The sequence below is a fragment of the Rosa chinensis genome, chromosome 5 (assembly GCF_002994745.2).
Source record: "Rosa chinensis cultivar Old Blush chromosome 5, RchiOBHm-V2, whole genome shotgun sequence".
In the NCBI taxonomy this organism is placed as follows: Eukaryota; Viridiplantae; Streptophyta; class Magnoliopsida; order Rosales; family Rosaceae; genus Rosa; species Rosa chinensis.
In genome coordinates, this window is record NC_037092.1 from 42,630,657 (window position 1) to 42,648,830 (window position 18,174).

The 18,174-nt window shown below is 37.0% G+C and overlaps 1 protein-coding gene across 1 annotated transcript; it reads right to left on the reverse strand.

Annotated features, from left to right (window-relative positions):
• Positions 1–217: 217 nt before the first annotated feature.
• LOC112164458 (vesicle-associated membrane protein 714) lies at positions 218–5,285 on the reverse strand. The gene is made up of 4 exons (XM_024300648.2): positions 4,976–5,285; positions 4,678–4,868; positions 3,904–4,067; positions 218–624 (listed from the first exon to the last, which is right to left on the reverse strand). The coding sequence occupies exons 1-4, from the start codon at positions 5,190–5,192 to the stop codon at positions 534–536; spliced, it is 663 nt and encodes a 220-aa protein (XP_024156416.1). The 5' UTR covers positions 5,193–5,285; the 3' UTR covers positions 218–533.
• Positions 5,286–18,174: the final 12,889 nt, after the last annotated feature.

An 18,174-nucleotide genomic window follows, 5' to 3' on the forward strand; every position in this document is an offset into this window, starting at 1 on the left:
CACCAACGATGTTCATTCAAATCAGATGCTGCATCAATTGGGTTCCTCATAAAGATGATGAACAATGTGTGAAAAGAAGCCTTTCAAAAGTAGTAAAATAGAGGAGAATACGGGATGTCTGCCACACAAAACCGCAGAAAGAATCTATAGGGACATGTCGGAATCTTGCAGGGCATAGATAGTTTACTTCCATATACAACTTGAAAACTTGAATCGATAGATACAACTAGCGGCGTTTTAAGATTCCATTCATAATAAGTATGCTCTTTGTCAATATCCAAGTGTTTAATGAATACAGAGATGATATTATAATGTGACACCGTAAGAACAACTGCACAAGCTTTTCGAGAGAACCAGACACTCCAAATGCAACTTGAATGAAAACATTGCAAGCTGCAAATAATTTACTTCCATATACACCTCAAAAAATGTGAACCATCAAGCACTGAAACCACTTTGATTATAGACTGACATGGATCGTTTTAACAGTCTTTGTTGCATACTCCGGCAGAAATTCACATGAAGTGAATTAATCATGATCTGCAGGACGGTAGTGTGATTCCTCCACAACAAGCAGCAATGATAATGTACAGGAACACAACAATCAAGCATGTCAACAGGGCCCTGTCCAAATTAAACAATTTTCATTGTACTGAAACAATCATAGAATCACTTTCTAGAAACATTTGTCTTACAAGAAAGAGAAATCAGCAAGAAAAAAAAAAAGCATCTAGTTTTGACATGCACCCATAATTATCTTTGTTCTTTTTTAATGAACATAATTTCATCAGTAACATAAAACAGGGGAACCACTGTAGGCAAAGCTGTCCAGCCCAAAACAGAATAGAAATCGACTTTAGAAAATAACAATAGAATAGAGATGAGCCCATGATGTAATTGTAGTTATGACGTTCACAGATTTTATTTTATTCAGAGGTTGACATTTTAACGACTTCTTAGCACTATTACAAAAACATAATAACGTATTCTTTCACAAAAATTTGAAAAAGTCCTGATATATTCAAAACAATGGCACCAAAATAGGTTTCTGTTATAACTTCAGTGACAAATCTAGTCCTAGGTTACCCATAATACGATATGTAGAAGTATCGACGTAATTTCAGTCATTCGGTCTGAATGCTATGAAGAACATAAGCCAGATGAAGGAACTGGAAGACCTAGGATGTAGAAGATCATAACATGAGTAATTTGGCAGATTTTGATTCCTATATATCCACTCATGTGGTACTTCATTATATGATATAAAAATTATACGATATATATATATGATCCATCTGTATAGATATCATCATCTACATCCAGAGAGCCGTATGCTTTCTAAGAAGCTTGTACAGTTTGTGAAGGGGTTTTGATTGATCAAAAAGAAGAATCTACTTCAGACCATGTCAAAAGAATAAGGTTGGGAAGATTACAAATGATAAAACTGCAAGATTTAAAGGTATGATTTAATTCTCAAACTCAGACAATGTCAGGCATGCTGGAATTAGGGAGTGAATAAAATAGAGATTGCATGGCCTTTCCAATGATAGATTTACTCTAGACTGAAACAACAACGACTGACATTTCCTTCCAACTTCCCTTGAGTTGAGGAAGCAGTCATTCATCCCGACGGGTGTATTATGTCCATTCCATTTCTTTTGAAATAATGAAAAGCAACGTAAAAACTTGAAAGTAAACAAATGGTTTCCTAAACTCCAATTTCAAACAACCCACTTCCTCACCCGCATCTCGCCGATCTCTTTCAGTCAATCACTCATCATTTTGCTGTTATTACTCCACTGCTTCCCACAGTGAAATCAATGTCTAGCTACAGCTTCATTTGGTCCACTCAACTTATCTCCGTCCTATCTTTATAGCCAGCCCTAACCTTATTTTAAATCCTAACACTCATTTCAGACATTCCTAATTTACTTAATGTCTTGATTAAAGAGCTGAATTCCAAGTTGGTGGCTGTTCATGATTACACTTATCACTTATCCAGTATGCATATCTTCAGGAAAATAACTTCTTTCTTCCCCTCTAGAAATCTGAGTCGACATCTGTATATATATTTTTTACAATGGAACGGTTTCAGCCTTTATTTGGTCTTGTAGTCTTGCAGCCCAATTTGGTTAGAAGAGAAGCACCCTCTATGGAAGCAAGAGATCAAACCTATTGGTAAAAACTAATGCCCTTTTGGTTAAAGGCTTCTTAACTAATGCCCTAAACAAAGGTCACTTGTTAGTCTCACTCTTTTAGTTTTTCTACAAGTCTGAGGGAGATGCAGTTGAAGCATATAAAGAAGGCTACTGGCTGTCAACCAAGGAAGATTGGTAGTGAATGGAAAGTGTTATTGAAGGTTTGGTGCCTTGGTATCTTCCTGTCTACCTTGTTCTCTCTTCTCCTCCCTCCATTCTCTATTTCCCTCTAGCTTTTCTAAGACTCCAGCAGCTATAAACATACTGTGTTCTAAAACTGTATCTTATACTCGCACAGACCCTTGCTTTGTCCACATCAAATTTCTATCTGAGCAAACAATCCTACTCTCTTCAAAATTCTTCTTCTTTCAATTACAATTAAACAGATACTGATGGAGAACTTTCATCTGTACAACTGCCTCAAGATTGCAAAAGCAATATGAAGGCAATCAATGAGTTATTTGCAAGGATCAGTTCCTTGGAAAGAGGCATTCAAAATTGCTTAGGAATAACATGTCTGGAGGAGGGAAAACGTAAGCATGGACTTTTCATCTTCAGTCCATAGGCAAGAATTAGAGTATTTGAATCAGAGATAGGAGTACCTACAGTATTTGTGGGAAAAAAGAAAATGAAAAAAAGGGAACACCTACAATAGTTGAAGCAGAAAAGCAAACACCACGTAATGATGACCAACAACACCAGCGAAGATGTTCATGTAATAATCAGATTTCATCATGGTTATAGACAGCAATAGTTCCTCTAATGTTAATTCTGAAGATGCTGTTCGCAAGCTTACTGGGCACATCCTCCTTATTAGGTGACGTGGGTAAAATACAAACCTCAATGACCATAAACGCTGTTGACACTATGAAAAATGACAAAACGCGATAATATTCACGGAGTTGTGCCATATTATTCTGAGGAGACCTTGGTTATTTGATAACGAGAAGACCACGGCTATAATAATACATATCCGTCTACAGATAGAAATTATGAATTTGAGCTTCTTCCTACCAAAGCTTTGCGCCCCCCCCCCCCCCCCCCCCCCCCCACAAACACAAAGCTCCAAAGGGGATCAGGCACATTTCTCACACTTTGAGGCTCTATACTTGACCTAGTTGAGTTCCTTACTGAAGGAAGAAATGATATGATGCAGGCATACCTAGGATTTACTATGTTTAAAGCTTCTGGGAATGAATGAAAAGAAGACTACAGAGAATTTGGACTCAATCCAGTAAGGTTTCTTGGAATCACAACAAGAATTCTCACGAATCAGTTGAGAGCTATTGTTTGATATAAAGCACATTCGATCTCATTACCGGATTTCAAACAGTAAATAATGACCTTATATAGAGCCACAGATGCCAAAAATAGAGCAAACATTAAACTAGCTTGATTAATGACTTCTAGTATGCTAAAAATCTTATAATTATGACTGACAGAAAATGCATTAGAAAAAGTACACGCTTGATCCAACAAAAAGAACATGTGTCTAGAAGACATATGAAAACTGTACAGCAACTTCCATATTCAATACTATCCCATCAACTGGTCTCTTTCTTTATTTTTCTTTTAATAATTTTCTCTGCATTTAAAGACTGGTGTCTTTCCAGGTCTCTTGAGCACATCACTTCATATTTAGTCTAAAACTTCCTCCTAAGATTAGTTTAGGTCTATGTTATATTTGCAAACCAAAAGTACTTACAAGAGTTTGGCATTTTTCATCCACAGAGCCCGATGAAGGCGTTTTGACTGTTTCTTGAAGTGAAATGCACTGTCTTGCATAGTTGCAGTTTTGTCAACAAGAAGTTCAATTCGGTCGCCTCTCTCCAATATCTTTTCTATGTTGTCGACCATTATGGTTCGTATCTGGATATCAGAATTAACTGATTGTTAGAACAAACACAAAACTACAAGAACAGTCAACAACCAAACATAAAGCAATAAAAGAAAAATTGCAGAGAATAGCAGATCCAGAAAGTTATTGAATTTTTTTTTTTTTGGAAATATTCTAAATCCTGTATCACGCAACAAACAAATTTATGCAATGCAAACTAGCTGCTGAACTTAAAGACAACAGCTACATATTCTTTTCAAATGCTCTGTCTTTTATCAATTATTTGCAGCTTGCAGTGTTAAGTTTTTTCTTGCCATTACAAGTCTTGCAATAAACCTCTACATGTCATGTATCAGTTTCATCTTTAGCTTAGTCCATTAGTTAAGGAAACCAATTTGCAGCTTGCAGTGCAACCCTTTGCTTGTTCTTAGAGTCTGTGAACAAAGCTCTACAGTCATATATCAACTTCGACACTAGCTTAAACTAACACTAACGAAAACACAAAAGCTTTGGCCCTATTTTTGTACAATGTTTCCATTATTTCTTCATAATCAGTGCTCTCCCTTAAACAGCAAATCATTCTCAACAACAACATTTCTAAGACTCGAAATCAAAATTCTAACAGAAGCACATTATACTTGCCTCACCGACTTCCCCTCTCACGCGGCTGAGAGTATCGGCACTGGGATTGCTGGAGAAAAACTCCATTTGCTGATGCAACACCCTCGAAAACTCGTCGTTCATGGCATAAGCAGGCGCATAAGGCGCAACTCTGCCGTAGTTTTTCATGAATCTCATATGAATATCCTCCAAGTACGCAAACGGTATCCTCCCTGGATCGAACAACCACACACTAAAACGCTCAAACTCCAAAAAAAACCAAGCAAAGCCAAAACGAAATTGTCGAATTGCGAAAATTGAACGACACAATAATACTCACTGCCGAAAGTGTCGTTGGCCATGCAGAGAAAAGTGAGGCCATCCAAGGTGAGTATGTGGAAGATGTACCGATCCTGGGAGAAGCAAACCCTGGAATCGGAGTCGGGCGGAAGCTTCTCTAAGATCCGGCGAGCCACGGCGCCTGTGTTTCCGCTGACGGCGCTAAACTCGGACAAGACGACGGTGCCGCGAGCAACAACGGCGTAGAGTATCGCCATCTCCGTCCGGCGCGGTCTCTAGTTCGATTTCGATCGAATCCAAGTCTGACGGAGGCGTTTGAATTCCGATTGACTACTCTATTTATATTTCTTTTATTTTATGATATTTGATTTTTTTTTAATTGTAATATTACAGCAAAAGTAATTAGGTCCGGGAACGGGACCAAGTTTGTTGTCACCGGTAAGTCCAAGGGCGCTTAATTCTGGTGTACCATAACAAGTGCGGATTCAAATTTGCTCACCACTTTTATTTTGTGGTGATATCACCACCCTATTAAAACTTGTCACGTCATATACAATTAATTGAATACTTAAAATATAATTTTTTAATAAAACATCATGAAAACTATAATTACGTTTTATAACACGTGGCAGTTTTGTATTGAGTGGTGGTATCGGTGAGCAAATTTATTTATTTTTTTTATTCGCCTGTAAACTGACGACAAATTTTATTAAAATTATGGATGATTTTCTCCTGATTGACAGTGGGTGAGTTTAAACGTATTTGACCCTTGTATCATAGGTTAATAAATGAGTTACATAAGTTCATCTCAGCTTGACGGGTTGACCCAAAGAAAGTGATGAAACAACAGAGCACATATCATCATATATATATAGCTAGGCATGCAAAGAAGGAATACCCAAGAAATTTGAATGTTCTTTGGTGCATGCTTGCTTCTCGTGTTTTGAAATGGGATTCTGGATCTTGAAAGATTTCAGGAAAGTTTGAACTGTTATATTTTTTTTCACTTAATTTCCTATTGTTAATCAGATTGCTTGTTCTTGTTATATATATTAGGCTTTAGATATACTTTCTCGTTTATCATTTTATTAGTCCTTTTAGGTTAAGGGTTTGTGTTCTGCTAGGTTGTGACTTGTGAGTATAACAACTGAAAATTAAATCAACTAGATCTCCCAAAGTAGTCCGTACTCCTTACAAACAGGCAAATATGACACCCATCAGTACTCCTTCCTCCTCCTGCTAGGTTTGTTACCTCTGTTTACAAGTTTTTCTTGAGCGCTGTGGAAGAAACCACAATCCTCCCTGATCCTGGTCATGAAAATCCAGCTGTTTCTCTACAGCCTCCATATCTTATATTAACCCCTCTCTCATCAACCGTTATCTAATGAATGGTACGTCTTCTCTAGTTAAAGACCATGCATGGTTGATTACATATATGCTCATGGAATTGTTCCATTGTCGCAGGTTTGACATGAAGTTGGTGCTAGCTATAGGTGGCCTTGTACTTGAAACAATATATATATGATCATACAATAGTTTCCAGAGCCGTCTCAAAATTTTTAGAGGCCCTGTGCGAGATTGAGAATACTGCCCTCTTTACCGGCCGGTTTTTTTTTTTTTTTTTAAAGGGAGCTGGTGCGGCTGCCTTTAAGCCTTGATTAATGAAATTGCAGAATACATGGGGGGACATAGAGCCTGAACCCCAGATTACAATAAACATAAAAAGAGCATCCCGAAATAATATCAGAATTCTCTACAAAATCTATGTATTCTACCAAGCACCAATTAGCAAAGAGTGTATCAATGGCTACTCCATTTGCTTTGACATAGCGGTGACATACCGGAAAGATAACTCTATCACGAATAAGCATCATTACAAAAAGCACAGCTTTCCCACTATGTTGCCGCACGGAAATAAATCCGGTGACACTCAATTTCATCCTGCCACTAGGATGTTGCGTCCATTTGATTAAGTAAATAGCTCGCCGCCTCGCTAGGACAGACAATGCACACTGAGTGTGCATACCGGGACAAAGCCCATATCTCCCTGCCAAAAAAGAATAGGGACTTATTGCTGGCAATAAGCCATGCCTAAATAAAATTGAAAACAAATAGATTAAAATAGTAAAATAGTTAAGGTCCAAGGCCCAAGCCCAGACCAAATAACCAGCTGGCCCAAGCCCAAGCATCAGGTTGCAGGACCCAAAACGCCGCCACCTCGTCCGCCCTATCCGTATCGTCCCTCCACTGGCAACGACACCACCTTCATTGTCCTCACTCCCATTTGAAGCGTCGACCCTCCCCAGATCGGAGCTAGACAACCCAAACCAGCTCGGATCCAATAGATCCGATCGAACCCGGTCTTACATAAATATATTATTGAAATTTTTTGTTATATATCTTATATAAATAAGCCAATTCTTGAGTGAATGGTTAAATTTTTAAAGTATCATATATGCCCTCGCATAATATAAATATTAATAAATAAATTATTTTTATATGAGGATAAGATAGTCAATAGAGTATATTATATTTGAAAAAATTGTAATACCTCTCATGAAAAAATATGAGAGAAATTGACATTTAAAAAAAATAAAAAATAAAAGCTAATTGACATGTACGGAGCACATGTTAAGGGGCTAGTATATATAAATATAAATACAATTAAATTTTTTTTTTTAATATTTGTTTTGTTTTGGGCCTCTTATATATCTTATATTACTATTCCACTTCTTTAAAAACAAAAACAAAAAACGAAAGAATGGAGGACTAAAACTTGTAAACAAAAATTCCATTAAAACAAGCAAAACTAAAACTGAATTATTAACGAAGATTAATACAATACGATACGATACTACTAAAAAAACAATAATAAATGAAAGAATGATCAAGGATAAATGTATTATCAACAAAAAATAAATTTAAAAAAAAGGATGAAGGAAAAGGAAGATAAATATAATTTTTTGGGTAGTAAAAAAATAAATGAAAGAAGACTATAAAACAAACAAAAAAATAGAGGAAGGAAAAGGGCCCCAGGAAAAAGAAAAAAAAAAACAAATGATATGTAATGTGAATCGAACTTAACTGAACTACAAAACATTCATACAATTGGGGACCTTATAAACAAATATATAATAGTACAAAGAATTATATAAGGGCCCCATAATTTGGGGGCCCTATTCCATCGCACATATTGCACGGCATCTAAGCCGGCTGTGATAGTTTCCCTATATTTGTATCAAACTATCAATCATATGAGATTTTGTAATTTCAGTGTATTTTAAATAGAATTATTAATCACTCATTTAAGTACTTATGAGTTAAATCCCCTCTGAGGTTTACCGTTTACAGAAACCAAACATTAAGGAACGGACCTTTATATTTCTGAACAGTTTCTAGTGTTTGCATACAGTATATTTTGATTTAATTGGATTGATTCTTATTATGACAGTTCTGAGCTCAGAGGCAACTCTATCCATACCTTGAAGAAAAGCAAAGAGCTTATCGATCGTTAGGTAGGCCATAGGCCTAACCAAGGTTTTAAATATCGGTATCTTTATATCTATCAGTACTTTAAAAAATGAAGATATCGGAAATATCGGGGATAGAGGAGAAAATATATCGTTTTTGAAAAATGTCAATTTATTAAAAATTTAGAATTACATATAACCACATATGAATGTCAACTTCAACTACATCCAAAAAGAGACTCTAAGAGGTTGAAAAGCCGCTCGCTGGTCTACGAAAATGCAGTAATCAGATCAAGACATATGACCCATATAGTGCGAATTGTAGTGATGAACATGATAGTTATAGATCTCTTTAGAGCTGCCAACTGCTTCCCCTATAAGAGGATAATAAGGATGAACCCAATTGGATGACTGATCATATACTTCTCCATATTGATTATATCCATAAGCATCATAACCAAATTGATTGTTGCTTTCATGAGATTCATTTGAGATCCCACTGCGCTCTGTGCCTAAACTGATAGAGTCAAAACTTAGGGCAATTAAAGAAACATCAGATGGGGTACTTTGATCATCAGTTGCACCTCTAGTCCTCCTCTCATATGGGTCTTCTTTTGAGCACCATGACCAGCTGTTCTCACTCCGTGGTCTTCATCTTGGGTGGTATGATCAAAATTACCTTCACAAATAAATTGGTTTAATCCTCCATTCATAGAAGATTGTCCATATTCATATCTTTCACCTCCACCACATGTTCCGCTTCCACCCTCTCTACCATCATTAGAACTATCTGGAGTTGCTATACCACCCCACGCATCATCACTATCTGAATTATCTCCTGGGTTTTTAACAACTTCTTCAGATAAAACTCTCTCTACGTTGATTCCAGCATCAGTTACAGTTTCTACAACTTGTGGAAGAGGTCTTGACTTCCTTCTGCAATGTCATTTGTCCATTTGAATAATTGAACCTTTATCTTCTTGCTATTATTCAACTACAAAGTTACAAACTACATACAGAGTTACAGACATAGTCACAGACTACACAGTACCAAATCTCCTCACACATATTTGCATTTAGAGAATTACTTCTCACCCAAAATCGTCTTGAGAGTATTTCTCCTCACCTAGATTCGCCTTGAGGGGATTTTTTTCATGACCTAGATTCGCCTTGAGGGGATTTTCTACTCACCTAAATTCACCTTGAGGGGATTTCTCTTCACTCAGATTTGCCTTGAGGAGATCTCTCTTCACACAGATTTTCATTTAGAGAATTACTGGTTTATTTATTTATTTTTATATCAAATTTTACAGATATTTCTTCACTTTATCGGGGATATATCGCAAATATCTAATATATCGAGGATATTTGACGATGTCGGAGAAATTTCTCAAAAACGGTAGAAGATAAGATATTTACCCCCCAAGATATATCGGTTGATAAGAGCAAAAAGTGCAACAATATTATTGAGTATATGCCCCATTTTAGCATTGTTTCTCCCTTAGTTTCGTGTTTTGATTCATTGAGTCGTTTTCAGAGTCTTGTTGAGTGTTTGGTGTGAAATAGGCGGAAAAAGCAAAATTCATGAAAAATCCTAGTTGGATCAGGATTCCTCACCGTTGACCTTTTTGCGGTCTTTACATTTTTATTCCCTTTTATTTTCTCTAAAAAAATCTGATATTCTCCTACTTGTTGTAGGAAACCTTGCCTGGTGGAACACTTGGAAACAGCAATGCTGGAATCAGAAAATAAAGCATTCAAGACGTTTGACCAAGCAATGAAGAAGGAAAATAAAGGTAAAAGACGTTTTCAGTTGGGGAATAAAGGAGAAAGACGTTTTTCAGTTGGGGAATAAAGGAGAAAGATGTTTCAACTGAAAATAAATAAGAGAAAGACGTTTCAGCTTGTTAAGAGACCCCATTATGAAAGGAATTAAGGCCATAAAGGAGACATTTCAGCTGGGAAATTAAAGAAATTATGATGCAATCCCATCCGTCCAAATGATAAAGGGTATGATCGACAAAAACCAACCAATGCTCCCTTATAAATAGGCAACGTCCAGACCAGAATTATCATCGCTTCCTGGCCTATCGCTTCCTGGCCGATCACTTCCTTGCCTATCACTTCCTAGCCAAAAACTATTCCAAGACTCTGCCTAATTTACTCCTCAAACCTCCAACACCTACAAACCGTGACCACCTTTTATGATGCATGTTACAATCTTGTGCCCTTTTACGTGTTTAGGTAATTTTCAGAGTTAGGTTCATAAGTTTGCGTGCTACAATAACGGTGAGAGTTCTTGTGTGTTTGCTTAATTTGCCAAGAGTAATTGTTATTTGTTAAGACGCTGAGTTAAACAAGTAGTAATTAGTTCTAACGAGTGGTAAAAATCATGCTTTAATGATTAAACGATTCTGGAAATTACGTGTTAAATTCTATGTGTAATAGTTAATTTGCACGTGTGAGTTGATTCGAGGGTTAGATAATACTACTAGTTAAGAGAATTATGCTGAGTATTTTCAAAAATTAGTAGTACTAGGCTTGGTAAGGACTTTTCCGATCCAAGCCTACATTAGAACGAATCAGATAAATGGATTGATCTGCTGAGGCTTTTCATTTGGGATCTTATCTAGGCATTTAAGATGGGCACATTTTTGTAGCATGTTGAAATAGATTTTCTGTTTTTACACTTAGTAATTTCTGAGTGGTATTGGTCTAGGTTAGAGAAGTCAATCATTGTATATAGGTTTATTTGTTTTGTTTTTATTTTAAGTAGATTAGGTACCAAATTTCAAAACCCCCCATTTTATTCTTTTATTTGTTAATTGACCTTTTTGTGTAGGTGTACCCTACAATCCCCGGACTGAACGATCCCTGCTTATCCTATACTGACAACTACATTTTGCAGGGTTAAATTGTGAGGCTATTTTAGCCACATCAATTTTTGGCGGTCCGTTCAAAAAAGGAGATATCGGGGGATATATCGGAAATATCGCAGATATTTAAAACCTTGGGCCTAGCAATATTGTGATGCCCCAGAGATTTGTATTTATTTTCTGAGGATTTTTCGGAATTTAATTGTTGGTTATTGGATGGTTTCATGGCTCATGGATGGAGCGGAAGTGTTTCGGACGAATTGTTATTCGAAAAGTATGGTTTTAGGGGGGTGCGAAGGTTGATTTTTTATACGTTGGGATTCTCCAAAAACTTCCTTCACAAAAGTCGTAGAGCACGTCGATACAAGTTTGTGGACATGCGGAATGCAAGAATCGGAGTTCGTATGAAGAAGTTATGGGCTTCAGAAAAACTTTCTTTTTTTGTATAAAAGGACCAATTTTTGGGGAAATTGCAAAAGAGCCCATATTTCCCAAAAAGGAAACTCGAGCCTGCGCGCAGCCCAGCCATTTGGCCGGCGTCGTTCTTCCTCCTCCGGCCACCATAGGACGTGAAATCAAGTGGGCTTTCTTCACCTCAATCTCCTCTACACGTACGTCTGTGGTAACCATTGAGTGTGGGACGAGCTATGGTGAGCGCTGCAAGGCCGAGAAGAGGCCGCTTCAGGGATGAAATTTCCTTGATCAGAGTCGGCGATTCCAACCACCATAGCCAGTGGTTCTTGAGGGCTTTTGGAGCCCTGAGGGCGTAGATGCTTCTCCCAAAGTGGCTTGGAGCGATTTCACTTGTGGAGGACGAATCGAAGCTTTGAAGTTCTAGGGTTTCAATCAGTCCGATTTGTTCCAAGGTAAAATTCGATCGATTAGTTTATAATTGGACTTTATTGTAGTTATGAAAGTTGAAATTGGGGTTGAGATGGAGAACTTTGGTGTTGGAAGTTTTGACAAATTTCGACTTTGGATTGGCCGCGGCGCCACCACTGTGGTGGTGTTTTCAGGCGGTTTCCGGCCACCTCAGGGATAGTTTCTATTCTTGATTTCGATCTACTTGTTGATACAAGCATTTCGATATATTGTTTACAATTTTTGGAGATCGTATGAGCATGTTAGGGTTTTTGTGATTTCGATAATTTCAGTTATTGATCCGTGAGGATCCGACTATCCGATCGACTTGTGGTTTTGACATATCGATAGTAGAAGTATTCCGGAGACATTGGGTGGTCTCGGATGTGGTTTCGCCTCGATTGGCGTCACTTTGGGAATTTTAGTTCAAAACGGGGATTTCAAACTTTAATCACTTTGTTATTCGTGCACTAAACCGAGACTCTATGTGTTCAGGTGCTTGTGGACTTGTTGAACAGATTGTGGCGATTATTGATAGGAGCATTTTAATGCGACGTTTTACTTGCTTTTCCCTGCATTTTCTGCGTTATTTCCTTAATAAAACCCTGTTTAGGAAAGTTTCCATTTTTTGATTGGGAAAGTTCCTATTTGTAGAAAGTTTCTATTTTTGTAGTTTCTATTTATCATTTTTAGTAAGTTTCCATTTTCAGTAGTTTCTATTTTTCATTTTTAGAAAGTTTCCCATTTTCAGTTTAGGAAAGTTGCAATTTTTCATTTTAGGAAAGTTTCTATTTTTTCTTATCAGTTTCTATTTTCAGGAGCTCCGAGCTAAAAAGTGGAAATGAACGCACGAATGGAAAGAGGAGCTTGCGAACGTCAAGACGAGCGAATATGAGAAGAAAAGGGCCACACAATTGAGCAGAAATGAAGAAATAAGCTTTCCTAGTCCAACCAGGAAATCCTGCAAAATGGAGGAAGGCTTCCCTAGCAAGTTTCCAACGCAACCATGAAAAAGAAATGGAAAAATAATGTGCTTTGTGTTGGAAAATGAGAAGGCTTGAAGATGAAGCAACGAAGCCCAAGAACTCTATGGATTTTCGGCAAATGGATCAAAGGCCCACAAAAGCCCATACAATTAGGGTGTGTGACGCAAGTGAAACCCTAGGGATGTTGTTGCCGTCCAAAAGGAGAGAGAAACAAGGAAAATGACGTGGAAAATCAGAATTATCAAAGAGAATTTCGGTTGAGATTTTCTAGGGTAATTTTTATGGAAAGAAAATATACTTGGGGACTTACCCTAGAGAGTTTGCCGTCCAATGCCAAGAGAAAAACAAGGGAATCAAAAGAAAACCCTAGAGAATTCGGCAAGAGAGATTCAAGGGAGAAATAAAAGGAAAGAGAAAAAGGTGGAGACCAAGAAAAGCTCAAAAGAAGTCTAGATACATTCCTATATTCCCTAAAGGAATTTTGGCCGAATTTAAAGTATAAAATCAGAATATTATCAAGGGAATTTCGGCCAAGATTGTTAGGGAATTAAATGGAATTTTGTGATTGGTTGAACCACCTCATAGGGCTTATTTGGCAAGATATTATTGGAGGAAATTATGTGGAATTTTCAGATTAATTCCATAAGGTTTACACGGCTTGGAGAGCAAGGAGGACGTCCCCTATATAATCTCCCCTCTTCTCAACGTTTTGGACCTCCCACTTTTGCGTTTACACTTTGAAGAAAAATCAGAAAACTCTCTCTAGCCTAGCCGTGTTCATCTCCATCCTCTAGGGCAACCACGAAGTGCAAGCAAGGCCAAGGAAGAAGAAGACAAGCCGTGCACTACCTCCATCACCATCCTTGAAGATTGCTTTCGAAATTCAAGAGACCATTCATCACTTCATTCATCTCATCTTCATCACGGTGTAATCCGATTCTCCTTGTAACCTTTGCTTTGTAATTTTCGTTGGTTATGCCTTAGTTGACACAATTGTTTGAACAAATATTGTTTTCTGAAATTTTATGATTAATTGTTAATTTTCAGATTCATATATTGCGATTTATGGTTGCTTTTGTGTGAGTGTTTGATTAAATTTGCATGAAAGAAATCTTTTGTATGATAATCTTGAATGGTTCGAAACATTTAGGGTTTTTATGTGAATGTTGCTACGAATTTGAGAACATGGATCAACTTTTTGGTTTTGTGTTCTTGAATCGATAAGTAGTAAAGGTTTTGTACAAAAACCGAGTTTAATCAAAGAAGATTGCAATTAGGTGGACTTTTTCATACTAAGTTGCACATTTGAGTTGATAGCCTTTCTAGGTGCTTAATGCATTAAACATGACATGATTGACTAGCTTTCTAGGGTTTGATTGCATGTTTGATAGAATTAATCTAGGTGCTTTCGCTTAGGTTAATTAGCATTGAAAGTAAAATATGGGAAATTGTTTGCTTTTGAACGTTTCACATGATCAACTCCTCTTGCATGACTATGATGAACAATGATGAACTTGAATCAATTTTAATCATGAGTTTCGACTTTGATCTTTGTTCCTACATCCCATTTGTATTTTTATGTTTTTGCATTTTAATTATTCTTTACTTAGATTTTATTTTCGAACTAGAAAACCAAAAACCAAAAAAATCCCCCCCTTTTCGTAAATATGTATTTATTTTGTTATATTTTTGTAAATATTATACTTTGTTTTAATTTTAATTGTTTAATTGTTTGACAATGACAGGTGTACCCTCAATCCCCGGAATAGAACGATCCCTATTTACTTTATACTACTAATGACATTTCAGGGTTAAATTGGTCGCTTCCCAAAAGCGACAATTATGCTTGTTTTGGTTAGCATGTGAAGACGCAGCGGGAATTTCAAGGTGAGTAAATCTCATGATATTTGTTATGAGCATGATCGATTTTCGTTATGAGCAAGATTACCCTATTGTCTTGGAGTTATTAGGTTAACTATGACTATAGTTGGTATTAGTGGTATTTCTGAGTGAATGACTACGTGTGTGTGTGTGTGTGTGTATATATTTATGTGAAATATATATGCATTGATGAATCTTTGTGATGATTGCCATGTAAAGCTTGTGTAGGAATATTTGTGTAATGAATTGTTGGAATCAGTGTGATGAATCTTTGTGATGATTGTCATGTAAAGCTTGTGTAGGAATATTTGTGTAATGAATTGTTGGAATTAGTGTGATGAATCTTTGTGATGATTGACATGTAAAGCTTGTGTAGGAATATTTGTGTAATGAATTGTTGGAATCAGTGTGATGAATCTTTGTAATGATTGCCATGTAAAGCTTGTGTAGGAATATCTGTGTAATGAATCGTTGAAATTAGTATGATCAATCTTTGTGATGATTGCTATCTATGTGATGACTCGCTGGACAATGGCTATCTGCGTGATGACCGGCGAAATTTGTGTGATGATCAGCTGGACAATTGCTATCTATGTGATGACTCGCTGGACAATGGCTATCTGCGTGATGACAGCGAAATCTCTGTGATGATCAGTTGGACAATTGCTATCTATGTGATGATCCTTGAAATCTATGTGATGATCAGTAGGACAATGGCTATCTGCTTGATGACCAGCGAAATCTGTGTGATGATCAGCTGGACAATTGCTATCTGTGTGACGATCCTTGAAATCTATGTGATGATCAGTAGGACGATGGCTATCTGTGTGATGACCGGTGGAATCTGTGCGATGATTAGTGTGACGACTGCTCGGTAGCGGAGCTGAATTGTTATTAAGTTAACAATAATCGAGAAGACTGCTGTGATGGCCGGGGCTACCTATGGATGTCAAAGTGTGGGGTTACGATGATTACTATGATTTGAATTGCTTGGTGTGACCTCCTGAACTAAATTATATGCATGTTTTGAAATGTGATTGCCTTGTTTCTTCTTGATTGTATTGATTGACAGTTTGATTTATCTTAAGAGCTATAGTGGTGACAAATTATACTCTGTGGTGAGGATAGGAAGGTGATTCATTGATTTTCATCTTTGATGTCATGTTGATGACAAAAGCTCCGGGGAGGAATGAGTGTGATTTGGAATTCGCCGTAGTGCGTTAGAATAACGTCAAACATTGCTTGAGGAAGTCTTGTTTGATTGAATTTGTGTAATGGGAAGCTAGTTGAGAATCTGAGCATAAGGCTTTAGTCACCAGTTGACTTATGTAGGCACGATATGGAAGGTTATGGAATTGATGGGCGTAGGTGTGAAATATGTGCATATCGTGTTTAGGTTAAGGTGACTTAAGAATGTATTTATGCTTTGTGATTTTGAGTTTACTCATACGGGCTTGCAAAACCTTACCGGGTTTGTTGTGTAGCAACCCGGTGCACCATTCAAACGGTGTAGGGGTTAATCATGCATGTCAGGGTAATCGTGGTTGAAGCGGTGGCGGGCTCCTTGCAGCTTTACGGTAGGAAGCCATTTTTGTGACTTGACCGTTGATAAGGACTTCCGTTGTGTAGTTAGCTCTGAGGAGCATTTACGTTTTATTTTGTTGTTGGTAATTTAATTCGTAAGTTTTTGTAATATATGACTCTACGGAGTAGGTCAATATTGACATAGTGAGTTCAGGGCATCAATATGTATTTAGTTTAAGGGGAAAAATGTTTCCAGGTTTTTGTTATTGATGGCTGAACGATCACGCATGTATAATTATGAGATTATATATCGATTTTTATTTGTGTTAAAAATCAAGGGCGTGACAAATATATTATCATCATGATTGTTTCTAGTATGGGCATGCATGTGAGGATCACAAAAGAGTGAAGGAAACAAGTATCGAGAGAGCCTCTAACTATAATGATAGAGAGCATCTACCTCACATTTAAGTTGTAGGTGCTATCAGGCACAAACACAAGGGTGGGCTAAGGTGGGCTGTATATTTGGGGGAAAAAATGATTATATATATACCAAGTTATAGCACCCCTAAAAAAAAAAGTCAAACATATATAATTGATTCAAGTTCGATTATTGATGAGTTTTATGCTTTAGGTAATTGAAGAGCACAACTTAAGTAGTTGAATTTGTATTAACATTGAATATTTAACTTTCTATTGTTAGATTTGAGTAACAAAATGCATTTTGTGGATATCAGTGTCGTGCAATTAAGATATTCCATCAAAACAAAGTAGACTTTGCCAAATTTTTAAGAATAATTTTTCTTGCCAGCATAAGGTAAATTTAGCCCACCTCAAATTTAATTCCTGGTTCTGTCCCTAGGTGTTGTAAGGAACTACATTGAATAGGTAAAAGAATTACTTTTTTTTTTTTTTTTGTCCTTTGGCATTGAATGTTAGAAATTCCCATACCGCTTTCATCATATGAGAGGTGAGAAACTCCAGTGCCTAGGCTTTCTCATTTGTCATTCGCGGGTTTCCATCCATATAATGAGAAAATTCATCAATGGTTGAAAAACTTGAGAATGAAGTCATTACGTATAAGGTGAACTTAAACCGGCCGTATGTTCTAACTTGTCAAGAAAAATATTTGGTCAGAAGTCTTTTAGAGGGGTCTTCCTAGAATAGACGTGGATGCTTTCTTTCTTTTTCAAAACTATTGGAAGGGATCTTGAAATACTAGCAAGAATCCAAGAGCTCTTCCTCAAAGGGCCAAAAGTTAATACACTTGATTAGGATGCTTAGCTCAGCTTCTTACCCAAGTCAAAAAGAAAGAAAAAGTAGATACCAGAAGGGCTAAATAGATGAACATTGGTAATAGATCGACTTGTAGCAATTCCCATCAGCTGTGGTAATATTCTTAATCTCTGATGTAATTCACATGTACACGCATTTATTCATTGCTTCCAAAAGCACGCCAGGTACTAAAGTCTAAAACCAGACTTCAAAGCTAAGCAAGGGAGCAACCAACTTAGCCTTACAAAACCACACTCCTAATTAAGATCAAGTACAACTTCAGCACTTTTGTAGAAATCGAAAGCTATATGGCACCCATTACTACCCTTCTCTGCTTCATTCTCTCTCATTTTCGATTTCTCTTCA

Excerpts from the sequence above, each read along its gene's own strand:
- LOC112164458 (XM_024300648.2), bottom strand. The coding sequence starts at position 5,192 with ATGGCGATACTCTACGCCGTTGTTGCTCGCGGCACCGTCGTCTTGTCC. Across the intron at positions 4,869-4,975 it reads GGCCAACGACACTTTCGGCA|GGAGGATACCGTTTGCGTAC; the intron begins GTGAGTATTATT and ends TGTTCGATCCAG. Across the intron at positions 625-3,903 it reads ATGAAAAATGCCAAACTCTT|GGCCCTGTTGACATGCTTGA; the intron begins GTAAGTACTTTT and ends TAATTTGGACAG.